Consider the following 19,975-nt stretch of genomic DNA (forward strand, 5'->3'; position numbering starts at 1 on the left):
ATGGTCACTTGATCTTCCACAAGGGAGCTAAAACCATCCAGTGGAAGAAAGACAGCATATTCAACAAATGGTGCTGGCCCAACTGGTTGTTAACATGAAGACCAAAGTGTGGACACTGTGCCCCTTCTTAGAATTGGGAACAAAACACCCAGGGAAGGAGTTACACAGACAAAGTTCGGAGCTGTGATGAAAGGATGGACCATTTAGAGACTGCTGTATCCAGGGATCCATCCCATAATCAGCTTCTAAACGCTGACACCATTGCATACAATAGCAAGATTTTGCTGAAAGTACCCAAATATAGTTATCTCTTGTGAGACGATGCTGGGGCCTAGCAAACACAGGAGTGGATGCTCACAGTCAGCTATTGGATGTATCACAGGGCTCCCAATGGAGAAGCTAGAGAAAGTACCCAAGGAGCTAAAGGGATCTGCAACCCTATAGTTGGAACAACATGATGTACTAACCAGTACCCCGGAGCTCTTGTCTCTAGCTGCATATGTATCGAAAGATGGCCTAGTCGGCCATCACTGGAAAGAGAGGCCCATTGGACTTGCAAACTTTATATGCCCCAATATAGGGGAATGCCAGGGCCAAAAGAATGGGAATGGGTGGGTAGGGAAGTGGGGGGCGCTATGGGGGACTTTTGGGATAGCATTGGAAATGTAATTGAGGAAAATATGTAATAAAAAAATATTAAAAATTAAAAAAAAAGAAAGGAAAAAAAAGAAAATTCTAAAAACTATACTTCGTGTATGTTGACAGCAGGTATTACCCATGACTTCTGCTGTCTTCTTGCTTCTGATGTTTCACTGCCTGAGGATGCACAAAGTGATGTTATAGGCTCCACGGCTCCCCACAAAAACCTTGCAGCAATGATGCTCACTGAACTAACTCCCTGTACTTAAGGGTTCTGGGCCATGCCCAGTAAAACTCCATTCTCACTTAGACCTGAAAAGAGGCTCTCTTCAATACCTTGATTCTTCTCACCTCACCTCACCTTCCCTGTGTGTGTGTGTATGTGTGTGTGTGTGTGTGTGTGTGTGTGTGCGTGTGTGCGTGTGCGTGTGTGTGTGTGTTTGTGGAGTTGGGGGGGCGGGAGGATGACCTCAGAACCTGTCCTATCTGTAACTACACAGAAGCCGAGGTCCTTCACTTTTACTACACCCACTAAAGTATGGAAGTCCAACTTAGTCAGAACTCAAGTTCCAGGTGAAGGACCATCAGTGAAGACCCCAAATCAGCTCCATGGCTAGCAAGCTCAGTGTATCTAGGACAGACTTTATCCATTTACAGAACCACCCACCTTCCTTGCTGATGTTTACTGGTTCATTCGCAGTGGTTCATTCGCAGAATTCCAGAAAAGAATAGGATACACGGAGCGGGAAGAAGAAATGCAGTCTTAAATAAAACAAGCTAATATTTTCAAAATATTCATTTCAAATTATTTTATTAATTTTGTACATGTCATCAGACCTTACCCCTGAAGCGCAATAAAACAGTTTGAGGTATTAAAACTGAAAAGACATTTGCACATATTTGTAAGGTCTTCCTACTACAAAAACCAAAAAGGGGGAAAAAAACTCAGAGGATCTAAAACAGAACCTACAATTTGAGTATTACAGGGCAAAGCCGAATGAAGCAAACCTGCTTATAGCTTTGCTTCTCTTGCTCATGACAAAAGGGCAGTGAAAGAAAAGATGAGGCTTTGAGGTGTTTCAAAAACGGTTTGTGTTGCATCTTCTGTTCTGTGAAATGAAGCATAGGGTTTGTTGATTATTCAGTTCCATGAATGAAGTGTAGCATTTAAGGGACAAAACCTGAAGCGATAGCCATCCAAAGGCAAAGAATTCAAACAGACAAGCCAGCTTCAGTGATCGACTGCACTAGTCACAGAACTTAAGCTTGAACTATTACTAATCCAAGGAGTCTGAGATAGGCTCGCCACAGTATTTCAGTACCGTCCACGTACCCAGAAAGTCATACGGTGTGATGATCAGTTAATCATGTTACCACAGAAGGAGGGCAGAATGAAAGGGGAGATTGACTTTTTAAGTGGCTTAATTTTTGTTTAATATTAAAGAAATGATCCAGGATTCTTTTCCTTCAGGTTCTTTTTTTCACTTCATGCCACCCACCTTGAAATAGAAGAGTTGAGATAATTATATTTTTAATTATTGTAATATAAACACTTGCTTCTGAAATATTCAAGCAAATTGGAGAAAGGGTGGTCTTTAAACTCGGTGATTGATTTAATTATTATATTAATTGGCAGTGTACCTACTCCTCTTGAAGCAAATCTAAAATTGCACATTGATTAACATATGGCATATTAAAATCTGTCCTGAATAATGGATAACAGTGTCATGACATCAAATTTCTACAGTGAATGCAGCACTCCCAGGAGCTGCACACACCTGACTTTGATATATGTCACTGAGTTCTTTTACTTGTTCAGTTGTGAAAATAATTTGAAGACAATTTTTTTTTGCTTTTGTGTTGAACGTGACTTGTTTAAAAATTGGTTTAAACATTATTAATTTTTTTTGGCAAAGCTGTTAAGGCATTCAATGCTCTCAGAGTTTAGTACTAGGTGAAGCTACTGTTCATTGTGTAGTGATTATAGCATCTAAAGAAGTGATGTCTTATAAAGAAAGCCCCTTTGGACCATTCATTTCCCTACCTCTCATAAGAAGTTTTGAACAAAGGAACATCTTTTTCATGTTGGCTCCTAAAATGTTCTACAAACAACACTTACTCTGTATTTCCTCTTTGTTCTAGGATAAAAAGAATACTGGCCTCCTGGGGAACCCGAATGGGAGCATCATGCTTATATGGTGCTGACAATGTCTGCTGCTCACGTAATGACTTGTGAATTAGCAACAACCTTCCCACAGTGGCCTTGACTACATGGAAGCTGAGTGTTTAACTGGCAGGTGAGTTACCCTGTGCTGATGGCCCCATATGTACCAGGATGAAGCTTTACAGCCATTGCTAGCCAAACGAATAATTTCCTAACACACAAGGCATCCTTTGAACATTAAAAACCACTTTAACTATTTGTTATGTGAATAGATTTTCCAAGCATATTTGTAGTTTTGTTTGGTGTTTCCTTTTTAAACAAATGTCATCAGGATTAAAAATCAACCCATGACACAGTAGGTCAGTAGAAGTAGTAGGTAACTCACAAATGTCCCTTTAAAATGTAGCTTTAAGCTGGAATTACCTGGAATTTTTTTTTTAAAGGTAACTTTCATTTTTGGACAAGATACAGTAATTTAGAACCATTGCATTGAGCTTTGCTGTTTACAGAAAAATGGAACAAATTCTTTTTGTTTTCCTCTGTGGCTAGATTGACCCCTAATACCAACCATCAACAGAAATTACAAATGAAGTGAAAAATGACTGACCTTTTAAGGTCTAAGTCCTGAATATTTTTATTTACTGTCAATGTGCCCTTTGATGATAAGAAAGTGGGGTTGGCCACTTACATAGGAGGCAGTAGCAATACTATCAAAAGTCTTTCCCTAGGTTAACACTCATGAGCTACAACAAGAAATCAACCTAACCTAAAAAATATCAAGTGTGGCTGTCATTGAACTCAGATGGACTGCTGACCACAGTCACACAAAATGGTCAGTGACACCTTCCTCCTGGAGCAGGACCAGTCACTGTCACTCAAAGACAGGATTTCTTACACCATTCAATACCAAGCTGGTAGATCCCTTTCGGTGTAGAAGGGCCAGTGAGCACAAGAGGAGAGAGAAGCACAGGACTCCCAGAATGACCATTCCTGATATCAGAGAGCTGGTGACGGCATTCAGCTGAAAGGGAGGCACACTCAAGGAACCTGTAAGAAGCACATACACTCTTATAACAGTCTTCAAGACACACTTTACTCACAGCCTTTCCACTTGGCTCCTATAGAATATCCCTCACCAGTATTTCACAGCAGCACACTGGAACATGCTATAATGTATTAACTACAAGTCAATCAAAGACCCAAAATTTTGTATGGATCAGAAGTTTGATATCCCAGTAATGAAATAAACCAAAATAAAAGCTAAAGGTTTTATAAAAATTGACCAACACATCACGTATGGTTTAAAATTCTCTGTGAACTGTTATTTAAAACCTAGACAATTGGGAAACTAGAACTCAATATCCTGGTCAGCTACAGTTTCATAACCAATCACCAAAACATCCTGAAACATAGCACTTTTATTTGCTAATTATCTTACCAAGCTGTGAATTGTTGGTTGGAGTCTCATCTGAGGAGAGATAATAGAAAAAGAGAAGTGAAAATGTCTATGCACACATTTGCTTTTGTGTGTTCCAACTCTATACGTTAATAAACTCCATCCCTCTTAATTTTCTTTACCAACCCCTCACCCGAGATCCATGGAGTATTCATGAATGAAAGCCCATAAACCTTTCTGTTTTCCAGTTTTCTACTCCTCCTGTATGGAATTTCATCCTTAAGTCTACAAATATGATCACAAACCATATTATACTGTATTCTTTCCTGCCAACATTGTTTCATCATTTTCTCTCTGCCAGGTTGGTGAGGGCACTAATTGTTAACAGCTATTACATTTTGTTATGGGTCTATAACCTGCCATGTGTTATTCTGCTACAGAGAAATGTTCATTATTTAATGTCACTCTATTTTAAGTGTTGCCCATTTGCCTAACATAATCTCCAAAAACATCATTCTGAGATCCAAGAAGATAAATTCACACCTAGTAACTGAACAAAGGGCCAAGTGGATCCCTGAGCTTGAGTGACAGTTCTCTTGGCCAAGTGGAAGGTTGGGGCTGTTGACTTTCACTTTTCCATGGTGAACACCATAGCAGCAATGAGCATGTATACTGAGTTCCCCCAATCTTACTGCCCAATTTGCAATCATATTGAAATTAACCTCCAACTAGAGTATTTCATATTCATGTTAGTGTGTACATGTGTTTGTTGCTTAAATAATAAGATACGCATAGTTGATTATTTATGATTAAACACTTTTTTACATTTAATACACTGTGGAACACCATTGTGACCATAGAGTGCTATTTCATGGGTTGCCATATTTAACCTGCATGTTAGCCATGTGGCTTAGATATTATTGCTACAACCATCTTACAAGTGAAGAAATTTCCATCTGTCATTGCCTCTATGGCAATGTGAACATGTGCTAACATCATAACTCCAGTTCTGTCTTTTTTCTAAAATAACATAAATTGACCAAATATAGAAAATATTTCATAGTTGAGATATTAATCTTCATAAACAAAATTATTTATAGACTTGCCCCAGGGAAATTTTTAATATATCTGATTCTGTTTTCTTTCAGATACTTGATTCATAGCAAAAAATATAGTTCTGTTATCATGTCCTGAAATAGAGATTTCAAAGCTAATATGTCATTCACTCAGAGAACTCTTTACAATGTGCACAAACATTCATTTTGGGGATGCTTTACAATGTACATTGGTACTCATTCAGAGGCTGTTTTACAATGTGCACTGCATTGTATTAGGACAAAAAAGAAAATAGAAAAAGAAAAATGACACTCACAGGAACATTCTAACCTTCACCTAACATCTCTATATAGTTATTTCCTTTCTCATGGAAATAAAGGAGATGAATGGACTGTGGCAATTCATCGAAAAGACTTTCATGTCCTGTTTATAAGATAAGCTGGAGTCCTTTTTATATGTCCTTTCTGGTGTGCATTTAATTCCTTTTTGATTGCTTTGAGTAAATAGCTCCTTCCTATGAAGTGTCCAGAATGAAACAGAGATGCTAAGTAAAAATGGACTCCTCCAAAACACACACACACACACACACACATGCACACACACACACACACACACACACACACACACACACACACACACACACTATTTTCTTCATCCTGAGGCTAAAAGAATCAAAATTTCTGCATTCCCCCTACCACACAATACAGAAAAAACAATATTCTGGATACCCCCATGAACACTTTGCTATGGACAAAATGTTCTTATGTGTTAGGGCCAAACCTCTCATGTCAAATGGGAGCACTAACTAGCTTCTAGAACAGAGAAGATAAAAGCATTGTACAACTGTCAGATAGCTGCATTCAAATCATGTACTGTTAGGATGTAGTTTGAAATTTCCTTTGAATGACATCTTTTGTACAGGATTGGCTTTCTGTTTGTTGTTTTTTTATATCTTTAATTTACTGTGTTGTTGTAATAAAAATCAATGTGTAGCCCCAAAGAGGAGGCAGATATTTTCTGGGAGTGTTAAGTCACCATGGGCTTCTGTGTTCCCTCCAGTCCTATTGGTCTTGATGTGTGCATATGTGCCAAAAGAAAGGCATGAAGGCTGAAGGAATTAGATAAGTTTGAATATTAAGCTCAGTGAGATGTGCAAAGAATATTTAACTGTCGGAGGATTCACAGGGCAGAGGCAATAGTAGCAGTACCACAGCTGTGCAAGCCAGAAATGGCGTACACATTGCAATGATGTATTCCTCCTCACACCCCATCTAAAAATCTGTACTAAGTGAAAATATGTAAACAGTTCTCACTGGGAAGATATATGCAGAATAAATATTTTCCTTATCTCTGGTAAACTCAAAAAGTGTGTAATTACTTATGTTGCCTAATGAACTCTATATTTTACATTTAGAAAAGCACTAAACTTCTAAAATTCCTCATTGTATAATGTGTGTTAATAGTGTAGCTCTGAACTCCACATCCCTTAAGGGGCAACTTTGTGGGTTAGTTTCTAGCAGAGTCCCTGTTCTATGTAGAGACTAAATAAGTGTGCTCTTATGAATTATTAACTACCCCAAAACTTAATGATACTACTTGAACAATAGTTCAAGCTTTGAGTTATTCATAGCAACTTATGTTAGCAAAACAATTAAGTGTTATGGTTTTCCAGAATTTGTACCAGAACTGTTCACTACAGCCAATTGTCTGCATTAGAAATGTTAACATTTGGAAGCTTTTAGTAAGATCACTGCAGAAACTTTAAGGATTTTACATTTCAAAATATATGGACATTTTTACAAATGACCTAACAAAAGGGATAGTTTTGAGTGCAAAAATACCCAAAGCAGATTTGATTTCATTAAAAAGCAAAACCAAAGAAGCTCCTAAGGTTTTTCAACTAAGTAGAGGTGACAAGCCAGATTATTTCCCCAGCAAAAATTGGCTGGCTCACTTAGTAAATTAAGCAAAACTTCTAAGGATCAGGACTTTATAGGAGGCAAACCAAGGCTGAAATGGACTTCCCTATAGAAAACCCATCATCGTACCTGGAGGGATAACTTTTAGAAGACTCAAGCAAAAACTCTAGTGAGCCAAAGGAAAAAGGATAACTCTGGTCATGAAGCTGAACATTAAGTTTGCATGGGATTTGTCTAAGTGTAGACATGGCTTGACTTCTAGATTCTTGTGGAACTTTTAAGACTACATGGTTCTTGGAGCATTCCAATGTTGGTATATCAAACTGTAAGCAATAAGGCCATTGCAGAGACTAACCTTATGCTATTAATCAGAGTAATAGCAAAATGAAATCAGGAAGAGCAAGACAGAAGGACCCAAAAATTGTCACAAGGATCTGAAGATGATTCTTTCAGGTTTTGCCAGTGGAGAAAGCTAACTTCTCACATGTCAGATTCTGGACATGCTTGATGTAGAAACAGTTCACAAACCGGAAAAGAGGAACTCTGAGCATGACAAGAGAAGCAGTCTGCTAGGTATTTTGTGCTCTCAGGATAAATAAATGTGGAAGATAGCACATCAATGAAGGGTCCTTGCTAGTCTCCCATAGTATCTGAGTTAGGTTCCCATTACTTATATCAAGCAGTTCATGACCACCTGTTACTCCAAATCCAGGGGCATCAATGTTCTCCTCTGGCCTCACACATATGTGCTACACACTGAGAGAATCTCACTCGCAACATAAAAAGGGTTTTTAAAAGATGAGATATTTTAGGGAGTAAGACGCGGGACTGGTGGAATCAAGAAACCTGGATAGCTAGCTTTAGGGTTTGAGGCTCTTAACTGTTCTCTTTTGAAAATTATCTCACAGTAACAAAATATTTAAAATTTATAATGTTTAAATGTGGGCGGTTCAGGTAAGAAGGAGACGAGGTTACTAATTTGTTAAGCATCCATCCAGGATGGACACAGAAGCCTCTCTCAAAGTTCATGTCTAGTAGGAAATTATATGTACATATATTCCATAAAAATAAAAATAGTTCTGTTTTGCCTACCCTGAATCATTCCTAATTATTAGAAATAAGAGCTAGATTTCTATCCAGTGTAATTCTGTCAGCAATTTTTTATAACTAGATAGAATAAACGACATGGGCCTTTAACAAACCACAAAATAGTCATCTTCAAACCATTCAGACAAATCCTCAGAGAGGAAAGACTAAGCTTGAAATCTCACAGTTAATAATCTTCTGCATTATTTAAAGGTCCTGTCAGCTTCCTTTTCAATAATAGTATGCTTATACAAACACGATATTAACTCAATTTCAAGCACTGTTAAGCTAAAAGAAACTTTTTACTTAATTATGTATTTCAGGAAAACTGGTTTTATTTTCCTTCTATTAAATGGGTGACATTGGCAAAAAGATAAAGACAATTTAATTGAAAGATAATATCAGCCTTACAGCTAAAATAAAATTTAGAGAACATTATTATCATATAAACCAAACCAAAATTGTTCTTTTTAATTTTTGAAGACATTTGCAACTAGACTATAAAATATCTTTAAACCTATCTTTAAAAACTCTACACACTAAACATGAGGAAACATATCTCCAGCAAAATACAGTAATTAATAGTCATATGGCATTTTAGGATAAAAGCTAGACCTAGAGTCGAGGGTGTCCAGGTTCAGTTTCAGTGACATTTACCACATCTCTGTTTTTATCCAATCAATTCTGGAAGCGTCTAGATTCATATGGAATTAAATCCACATCCTTTGTCTCATCTGTGTGTTTTTTGTGATCAAACATGTGAAAAAGTGTTTGTGTCCCTAAGAGTGTTTGTGTACTGACATGGTGTTCAGATGCACATATAAACGTGTGCTTGTGGATGTGTATCACGTGGTAGAGGAGGAAGCAATGGTACTAAGCCCGGGCAACTCAACAATGTTTAATAGGATGATTGACAAAAACAGGGAGTTCACAAAAGAAGTCATGGCAGTAGTTTAAGAAAGGGTTTCCAGAGCACAAGAGAATGTAATTTTAGGGGGAAAAAAGGTTGCTTTTCTAAAAAGATATTCTTTTTATTTAGAAGTGTGTGTGTGTGTGTGTGTGTGTGTGTGTGTGTGTGTGTATAACGAGGAAATATACAGAAGACAGCACAGCCTCTTGTATAAACACAGGGTAAATAGGAAACTGCGATATTAAAATTGTTCACTGGTCTCAGCGCTAAGAAGTGCTGTTTAGAAACACGGAACACTTCTTAGAGGCCAAGTAGTCCACCATTTTTGCCTCCCTCTCTGACTACATACAAAGGGGGGGGGGTGCCTTCTTACCGCTCCGGGTGATGATCGGTCCTGCAGAGAGGACCGCATTTCCAGAAGTGCTCTGCGGGGCCCACGTTGTCCAGCTCTGAGCATCTCTCCTTTTTCTGTTGCCACAAATCTGAGGTGTTAATAAAAACAAATGAAATTCCACCCCAGCACAAAATTGTTTCTTTATGGCCATTTGGAAAGCAGATTCTTTTGGAAGACATACCACATGTTTAATTTTATTCATTTCCTTCTGTGCATTTATTTAATTACTTTGCATCTAAATTCTACGGTGTTTCTTCTCCTAGCTTGGACCACATTTCTTATTTCCTCCCCGCTGTAATTGTGCACTGCCTCATTAGTTTACATAGCTCAACAGCTCTCCTGAAAACGAGCTGTGTTTATCAAACTCTGCCACTTTTATTTCTCTCAAGCCTTTAATAAATTTTTCCCTACAATGTTGGTCAGCACAGAACCAAAATAATGTGGACTCTGCTTTTGCCTCCGTCTGATCCAGTGAGTTTAGACCAAACGAATCAATGAGTGGAAGAAATAACTTCATATTTACACATATATTGGGGATAAATATAAACATTAAAGCTAATCTAAATTTGAAAAACTACTTATGTTTGTTCTCTGGTGAATATTAATGTAATGCTGGGAAGCGTGTATAAATAAAAAAGTTGTGAGTTTCTTAAATTCCCTACTCACTATATCTACAGTTTGGTGATGGCTGCATCCCATTTGATCCAGATCTTCCAGAGACTTTACATTTTGATTGCAAGTATTCCTGAAACATCTGGCACTAATCTATCTTCTAGAACTAGCCCAACCCTCCTCATGTTTCCCTCCACTTTCTGCTCCTCCTACCCCATTACCTGTATCTGTAACTTCTGAGCATCCTTGGTATGGACTGTCTCACACTTGGTCTTTACCCTGCTGGAAGTTCATCCTCAAAGTCACCAGCCAGGTCATCTCCTCTGCCTATCCCACCAGTTGTCCTCTCCGTTCTCAAAGGACAATCACTCCACTTACTACAACCCACCTACTCATCTGCCTTTGCTATTATTGCTTTTGTTTTGTTTCTTGACCATTCTTTCATGATCCTAACAGATCAGCCAATGGAATCCAAATCCATGACAGCTTTGCCACTTCTTGCCCAGCTTGGCACAAAATAAACAATCAATAAATCCTTACTGAATGAACAAATCAACTCATGGTTCACCCTGACCTATAACTTTCCTGAGATCTAATAGTCTTTCAGCTTTAGAGTAATTCAGAGACAAAGTAAAATGGCTTATAGACATACTGGCATGAGAAGAGGACAGTCATCAGCTCTGCAGAGTTTCGTGAGGCAGTGCAGGAACACAGTGGACATTTTTTGATTCTTGTGTTTCACAAAACGGAAGACTTCAAATGAAAACCGGCCCCGCTGGCTTCTGCCATTTTCAATGACAGTGGTCTGAGGATCTTTGTCACAGCTACATTTGGGGGGAATCAAAAAACAGGGCATCATTGGAAAGTACCAACTACCTGGGACTTGTGGATCAAGTTGCGTGACACAAAGGGCACCCTCATTACATTATAAGCTAGAAACATGCATTTTCGCAGATGAAGAATGGGAAGGGTACAAGCAAATCAAGTACTTATGACGAGTGTAAATAGATCGTAAAATGTAAACAAAGCAGTTTCTGACCACAGGGTAACATCAAGTTTAGGAGCGCCATACTACTCCAGGACTCAAAGGTCCAAGTAATATAAAATAAACATCATGAAACCACCCTCCCATCTCCACACCACACTCACCTCTAAACCCTACAGGGAAAAATTATTGTACATATTTTGTATCCTTCCAGGATATTTTAAAATAAGGATATATTCATACAAGAAAATGTTATTTTAGTGCATTTTACATGAACCATTTCATTCTACAAATCCCTTTCATTATTTTTAAACAACAGTAGAATGTTCCAGTACACACAAAAGCTAGAATTTTCTTAGTCAATTCCTTGTTTAAGTACAATTGATTTCTTTGATCATTCCTTGTAATGAAAAAACTAATGAATATTAAACCTGTATAAAATATTACACATATCTCTATGATAATTTAATATATTTACCACATTATCTTCTATGAATGTGGTTTCATATATATACATATATACACATATGCATATCAATATATACATATATTATTGGATTGTTTTCTGCTTAATTGACCATAATAAGGAAATATTCCAACATAATTTTAATGTGTACTGTACATACTATAAATGCGTTTGTTTATCTTTCAACATACACTGTAAACTGTACCTCCTTTGCCAAGTTCAACTGTGGCCTTCCCCTTTCTGATTCACATAAGATTTTCATGTAGTAGGGAGAATGGTTCCTGATTTGATACATATATTGCAAGTTGTTATCCATAAGTTTTAGAAGTAGTTTATATATTTTATTCTGCTACTTCTAAAACTGAATTTTATGTATTTTAAATTAATAATCAACTTGGGGTTTACTATGCTGTATTGAGGGAAGTATAAAACTGAGAGTTTTCTTACAATTATTCATTGTTTTGAGATTTTCTTTTCTTTTAAATCCCTGTTCATCCCCTCCCATTGGAGCGCTGTACTATACTGCAATCTCATGTTCTGAGATCTACTTCTAAACTTACCATTCAATATTTTGTTTCTAGCAGGCCACCACATCCTTTGCTAACATTATAGAACTATTTCTGTGAGATCTAATGGACCACATACTCTGCATCTTACTCCCTACCTCATAGTTTGCATTTTCTAGGTATCAGTCATACATTTTTCTTTACCACATTAGCCTGTGACATTTTTTCAAATAATCTTTTCCCTAATGTATTTTAAATTTATTAGTGCATTTCCTTTGGAACCCAAGTGGTAGTTCTGCATTTTATGAATATCCAAGTGACAAAGTCATTCTGTTTTAGGACATTATTATAGTGTGTGTGTATATATATATGTACATATATATGTATGTATATGTGTGTGTGTATAAATATATGTACCATTGTGTATGTGTGCATACACTTTTGTATACGTGTATCTATTTGTGTGTATATGTTTGTGCTTGTGTGAGAGTGATACGTGCTTGTGGATGTGTGTTTAATTATGTCTATAGATGTGTGCTTGTGTGTGTGAATGTGTGTGTAAGTATGTGTATAGATGTGTATATGTGCTTGTATGTGCATGCATGTGTAAGTATGTGTTTGAATGTACATGTCCACAGGGTCCAGAGGCTGGGATCAGGTGCCTTCCTCAATCACACTCCAACTTATTGTTTGAGACATATTCTAATTTTCTAATCTCAGTTAAGTTTCCTGAGGGATAAAGTCTCCAACTTTTGTTACAATTGTGACTATGTCTTTCTCAGTTTTCACTAGTTTCCACTTTAGGAAACATTAAATTTTACCTTGCACATATTTTCAGTAAGTTGATGTGATGAAATTTTTTTCAGTTTAGGAAAGTATTCTTAAATTACATTTTTAAACAATGTTCTATTATTTTAGACCTTAAGTCAGGATTTCAGGGTAATATAATTTATATATTTTATATAGTGTGTACACACAATGAAAGTAGACATCCATAAATACATTTTAATCCATTTACCTATTTTTTTATCTGTCACTTCTACACCAGTCTCCTTTATTGCCTTTGTTGTTTCTTTTCATTTACATTGGCTACTTTTGTCTTACATGTGTAATGCTCTATTATTCCATAGCTCTATTCATGTGAATATATTCTAGTGACATCTATTTCCACCTTAAATTTCTCCAGGTCACCTTTCCCATTTTCATTGCTTTTTTTTCTATTTTTCTATTTTATTTTCCTGGGTCCTAACCATTTGATCTACTGAAGTTCTACTGAGTTTCCTCTTAGTAATTTCAAAATTAGTATTGAGATACTCAGTAATAAATGTCATGTATTCTATGATATTTGTGATGAATTTGTATTTAAAACTATTTTTCTGACATGTTCAATAATTTGTTTATTTTAGTGCTTTGCAACATTGAAAAAAAGGGTTTCTTTGATATGGTTTCTGTCAAGTATTGATATTTAGTTGGACTTGTTACTTTCAGAGGTTCATAAAGTGAAGTAGAATGGTAAATGCCTTTTCTTTTTTCGTTTCCCACTTCCTTTCCTCTCTTCCTCTCAAGTCCCTCTCACCCTCTACCTCCTATGAGTATTTTGTTACTACTTCTAAGCATCCACATTTCAGTCTCCCTTCTTCTTGAGCTTCATGTGGTCTATTAATTGTATCTTGGGTATTCCGAGCTTTTGGGATAATACCCATTTATCAGTGAGTGCATACCATGTGTGTTCTTTTGTGACTTGGTTATCTCACTCAGGATGATATTTTCTAGATCCATCCATTTGCCTAAGAATTTCATGAAGTCACTGTTTTTCATGGCTGAGTAGTACTCCACTGTGTAAATGTACCCCATTTTCTGCATTCATTCTTCTGTTGAAGGACATCTGAGTTCCTTCCAGCTTCTGGCTATTATAAATAAGGCAGCAGCAGCTCTCTTTTACACTCTAAACTTTCCAATAGAAAACCTGAAATAATTCAGAAGTTGTTACCCTATACCATATTTATCCCATAGGTTTCATGATCACATTTAATATGATTCATTTGTGATGATTATAGAAATGTTGGTAAACAAATGTCAAACCAAAATGATACATAATCTTTCCACTTAAAAATACCCACAGTGAACCTTGTGGCTTATAGTGACTTTTTATATAAGTGCGTCTCACTATATACAAAGTTATGTATGTCGATTCTTAAGCTTTACTTCTTAATATTCTTACATTTCTAATTTTCAGGAATGAAAGTATCAAGAGGATGAAAGGGCAAAATTATAAAATAATTTCCATTTACCAACTCACCACATGATAGCTGCACCTATGTGAACTCATTGACTAATTGGTTCTCTGCCATTCACTGCTACAATTTTTTATTGCTGTGTATACAGTTTACTCCTGTGCTTTATGGTTTTACTAAAACTAATAGACTACAAAATCACAAATACTGAAAAATACACGTTTACATTTGGAAGGGTCAAATCAAACAACATGAACTCCTTTAAGCCTGTTCATATACACTGACTTTTTTTTCTCTCTCTCCAAAACCTAGCTGAGATGAATGTTTCCAGCAATCTAATACATTAAAAGTGATCCTTCGGCCTTATCCTCTGAGCACCATCTTAACCTTGATTAGCCAATAAAGCACATTCTTTGGTTTCCCATTATGCTTCACCCATCATGTGTCAATAACTGCAATGATCTGAGCCAAGTGCACTTTACAAGTGTGATTAGAAGACATTGCTTATCTCTCAAGTCTGTTCTGCTGTCAGATAAAAATGCTGAAAGGGAGCTGGAATGATTGAATGGCTTTATGATCAATGTCTCCTATCCTTAGACATAGATTGCATTCACTCTATCACTGTCTATTGGGGAACCAAGTTGAAGTTATTGGCTCTGGTAAAAAAAAAAAAAAGAGTAGCAGGCTATATTATACTTTCATATTAAATACTGATAAATGAACAAAAGTGCTTTTGAATCTAAATTTTCTAACCATTACTTTAGTTTTACTGTCCTTTTGACATATGATAATATAGTATAGCTGCCAATAAACAATACCATCCCGTTGCTCTCTTTTATTGAGAGCAATAACCTTACTGTCTTCAGTACATATAAGGCTGGGGAATATCCTGTATTTCCTAAACATGAAGAAAACATTGTTAGTAGATGAAACTTGTTATACTTCTCCTTCTACAATAGACTTATCAATACTTTGTGTTGCAAACTGGTTTTAACTTTTGTATGCAGTTGAAAAGTTCAAATTGTAAACTTGAACTTTTAAAGTTTAAAGGGCTCTATAAATGGTTTGTCTGACCTGTATATTAAATTTTAATTTTCTATAATGAGGTCTTTTGTTTCAGAGCAAGACTTAGACACTTACCTAAGGAAGAGATCATACCGAGTATCATCATTTGGATTCCCAGACGGGGTTGTGTAGCAATAATCCATTAAAACATTCCATCTGCAGAGAGAAACAAACATGATCTGGTGTCAGAGTCCTCCTACAGTGTTGGCAATCGATCCAAAGGAAGTCATAATCCAGTTCTTAACATTTGGATTATATTTTCACTACTTGCTATTTACAAAAGTTTCTTGTTTATTAAAAATTTCTCTAAAAACTATGTATTTAGAATTCTGCAACAATTGTCAAGTGGAATGGAGATGAATGTCACAAAAAGCAGGAGATAAGACAGGTGGATGGTCAAAGGCTGAAGAAACAAAACTGCAGAGTGAATTACATTGCTACCCAGATACGTTTCAGTATGAATCATACTGTTTAAGGAAGTTACTCTAATACCATAAAAATATAATCATCATGGCATAGATAATGTGTTTGGTATATGAATTGACTCAATGGGGATAGGAGTGGGATTTCCTGATAGCATTTGGTTAGTAGAAGCCATGAGGATATGTAGCTTTCTTCTATAGGGTTATATTAGAGTAAGATTTATGACTTTCATCATCCCACTGCATTGCATTACCACAGGAAATGAATGTGAATAATATGAAAAGAAATTCCTACGGTTGGTAAAATGATTTTAAACAGTTGCATGCTGCATAATCCATGGTTAGAGGGACAGGGAGAATGTGAAGTCACACCCCACTTCTACAGTATACAAATCTCCTAGGGAGTCTCAAATTTAAAACATAATCTACACCCCATAGTTTTATAGTTACATAGTTTTAAAGGGCTGAATTAAAATTTTCAGCATTTAAGTTCTCATAGAGGGGTTGGGTTTTTTTTGTTTTGTTTTGTTTTTGTGGGTTTATTTTTTTTTGTTTGCTTTGGTTTTGTTATTAATTTAAACAATGTCATGTTATAATCCTTTTCACTTCTGAGGATGTTTTTGAGGTTTTTTTGATTCCCCCTAGAAAGTTGAAGTGGATGTTCTAGGCAGAATCAAAAATACAAACGTTGGGTTTTATTTATTTTTAATTAATTAATTTATTTATTTACTTTCAGGATTCTTTCTAAAAACTGTTTTACATAATTTTAGTACAGATTCTTACTATGACAGTTATTTTATGAATTTTAAAAACACCCTCAGAGCCAATAAAAAAAAAATCACAGGTATATCAAATGACATTGAATTAGCTATCTTTCTGATGAAGAAATATAGGACATTCTGGCTTCCCAGAAGATTTCCACATGGCCTCTTTCAGTCACTACTCCTGTTTGTTTATGGAAAGCCTTGCTATTTCACAACTAATGACACAAAATGAGTAGCATTCCCTTATCCCTTATCATTTCTTGTTTATTTTTATTAGTATGACTTAATGGTGTGGCAATGACCATATATTTCAAGCAAGACTTCAGAAGCTAACATTATGACTGGGGAAAGCTCAGTAATTTAGCTAATCAAGGTAAGGGTGCACAATTACCTGCCATCCAGATTAGTAGCTTGCACAGCTGCAAACACTTTGGTTTTCAAGGGTAATCCTATACTCGGGATAATTAATTGCTCCCTGTAGGTTGAATCCTAATGATGAAATAATAAATAATCCACATGTCATTACCTTTCTATCAATAGAAACTTTAATACTTAAAACTGTTAAAGAAACAAAGATTGTTCAAATCAGTATATATTTACATAATTGACTCCGAAGGGATTTATTTCACCCTCATGTTGGCAAAAATTCTCCAAATGAAGATGAATACAAAAAGTTGATTTTGGTGCATGCATCGTCTTGTTTGCATGATTGAATCACATATGATGGTTAATATTTACTACATGTAAATTATATTAAATAGTTAATAGTATTAGTTTGTTTAGTATTCAACTCCCAATATTGTGTTGATTTAAATTAGGACTCCATTTACTTTTATTAGTCTCTGATTTAAGTTTTCTTTAATTAAATATGCTTCAATTGAAGCTTTTCACTGTTGGAGTGCCAGGTGCTCACTTTGTGAAATCATTCATTTATCTAGAATCACTTCTCACCTGATAACCCAAAATTATCAAAATTTAACTTAAAGCCAGAGCAGGGAAGAAGAGAGAGACAGAGAGGGATTGAGATCGAAAGAGACAGACAGACAGAGACAGAGACAGACAGAGACAAAGACAGAGGCGAGACCAACATAATTTCTGAGTTGTCAAAGTTTCTGTGATAAAAGACTTGTACAAAATTTCCTTTTCCTTAAAAATTTTAGAATAATTCTAAATAAATTATACCTATCAGCCCCCTTACATTACAGTAAAGTACCAAGTAGAAATTCAAACATTGTATTTATTGTACCTCCTTTCCTCATCTACATATACAGCTAGAGCCACATGTCCCAACATGTGTTTTCTTTGATTGGTGGTTTAGTTCCAAGGAGCTCTGGGGGGTTACTGATTTACATTTGAAATGTAAATAAAGAAAATATCTAATAAAAAAAGTTGTATCTATAAGGTGATAATAAAGAGAAATAAAGAAAAATATAAAATGTCAAAGGAAAAATTCCTCAAAATCGTAGTTAAATCATTTAACTTAAAAAAATTAGTTTCCCTAAAATTAATAATGCAAAATATTTGCTGTTTTACAGCAAAATTATTTTTGCCATTCACTGTGAAATTATAGTCACCAAAGGATATGGAGCATATCCCTTTTATCTGGTTGGGAAAAAGCAGCATATTTAGAATTTTTAAAATTAAAACAGTAGAGTTTGGATATATGACATTTAAAAGAATTGGATCCGGGGATCTACCCCATAAACAACCACCAAACCCAGTCACTAGGCAGATGCCAACAAGAGCCTGCTGACAGGAGCCTGATATAGCTGTCTCCTGCAAGGCTCTGCCAGTGCCTGGCAAATACAGAAGTAGATGTTCACAAGCATCCATTGGATGGAGCACAAGGTCCACAATGAAGGAGCCAGAGAAATACCCAGGGAGCTGAAGGGGACTGAAGCCCCATAGGGACATCAATATGAACTAACCAGTAACCCCCAGAGCTCCTTGGAGCTATACCACCAATCAAAGAAAGCACATGGTGGAACATGTGGCTCTAGCTATATATGTAGCAGAGGATGGCCTAGTAGGTCATCAATGGGAGGAGAGGCCATTGGTCCTGTGAAGGTTCTATGCCCCAGTATAGGGGAATGCCAGGACCAGCAATGGAAATGGGTGGGTTGGTGAGCAGGGGGAGAGAGGAGGGGATAGGGGATTTTTAGAGGGAAAACTAGGAAGCGGTATAACATTTGAAATGTAAATAAAGAAAAAAATCTAATCAAAAAAAAAAAAAAAAAAGAATTGCATCCATGAGGGAACATTCCATTTTTGAGACAGACAGATACATGAGAGACTGCATGACACATTTGGGGAAATGCAAGCCTCTGTGCTGCTAATTATTGTCTACACTTATGTAATAAATAGTAATGGCTTCTATATCCACAACAGAAAGATGGTATATTTATTCATAATGTTTCTGGATTTCTTTTCCAACATCTTCAAGGATATTTCAATCCATTATCCATCTTGCTCTTGCGTCTTATGTTTACATTAATGTTATCCCCAAGAATGCTGACTTTCTTCACAATAAGTAAGATCATAAAACATTTGCAAATGACATACAACCCCTTTGTGGTTTGCTCATGAGTCATCAGATTTTTCTCATCACTGTTTACATGCCCCTATTTATTCAGCCACTCATCAAACACTAACAGTTAGGTACAATTTAAATATAAAAGGCATCTTGCTTTCTATTTTACCGGGATAAACAGTTACTTTCTTATTACACAAAGAGAAGGCCACAATTCCAGTTAAAATAAATCTAATGCATAGAAACTTCATCTTCAATAAAAGTTACCTTTTTAATAAATATAACTTTCTCAAGCACATAGACTATGTCCTATTATACATAAACATGACAGAAGGAAGAAAGCTGTATCCAGACAGTATGCAACTGTTTCTGTACTAACATCAAAGCAGAGAAAAGAGTTTAGAGTTAGGCATGAAAAATGGATATATATACTTCTCTAGAGGAAGTATGACTCCTAATGATTGTAAATGACATTAAAATTTAAATACTAAGCGGGGCTTGGTGGCACACGCCTTTAATCCCAGCATTCCAGAGCTAGAGGCAGGCAGATTTCTGAGTTCAAGGCCAGCCTGGTCTACAAAGTGAGTGCCAGGACAGCCAGGGGCTACACAGAGAAACCCTGTCTTGAAAAACAAAAAAAAAAAACAAAACAAAAAAAAAAACAAAACAAAAAAAATTTAAATACTACAATACAATTACATTTGAGTGACTAAATAGTATTATCCCAAATGAATAAAAATGTGGCTTGGAATTAATTAATGAGAGGATTCCAACATTTACTTTTCTAATATAAATTGCTAATTTTTAATGTCTTGTTATATAGCAAA

The 19,975-nt window shown here is 36.1% G+C and overlaps 1 protein-coding gene across 1 annotated transcript in view; it reads right to left on the minus strand.

Moving 5' to 3' along the window:
* Window positions 1–3,662: 3,662 nt before the first annotated feature.
* Zpld1 (zona pellucida like domain containing 1) overlaps window positions 3,663–19,975 on the minus strand; it is a 40,962-nt gene continuing 24,649 nt past the window's right edge. Inside the window, exons 5-10 of the mRNA XM_021185355.2 lie at window positions 17,010–17,107; window positions 15,508–15,588; window positions 10,829–11,000; window positions 9,544–9,652; window positions 4,242–4,271; window positions 3,663–3,850 (exon numbers count right to left, since the gene is read on the minus strand). Of these exons, the coding sequence (XP_021041014.1) occupies window positions 3,675–3,850; window positions 4,242–4,271; window positions 9,544–9,652; window positions 10,829–11,000; window positions 15,508–15,588; window positions 17,010–17,107 (666 nt within the window). The 3' untranslated portion in view covers window positions 3,663–3,674. The remainder of the gene's footprint in view (window positions 3,851–4,241; window positions 4,272–9,543; window positions 9,653–10,828; window positions 11,001–15,507; window positions 15,589–17,009; window positions 17,108–19,975) is intronic.

The sequence above is a fragment of the Mus caroli genome, unplaced genomic scaffold (genome assembly GCF_978045245.1).
Source record: "Mus caroli unplaced genomic scaffold, Mus_caroli_1 scaffold_17, whole genome shotgun sequence".
In the NCBI taxonomy this organism is placed as follows: domain Eukaryota; kingdom Metazoa; phylum Chordata; class Mammalia; order Rodentia; family Muridae; genus Mus; species Mus caroli.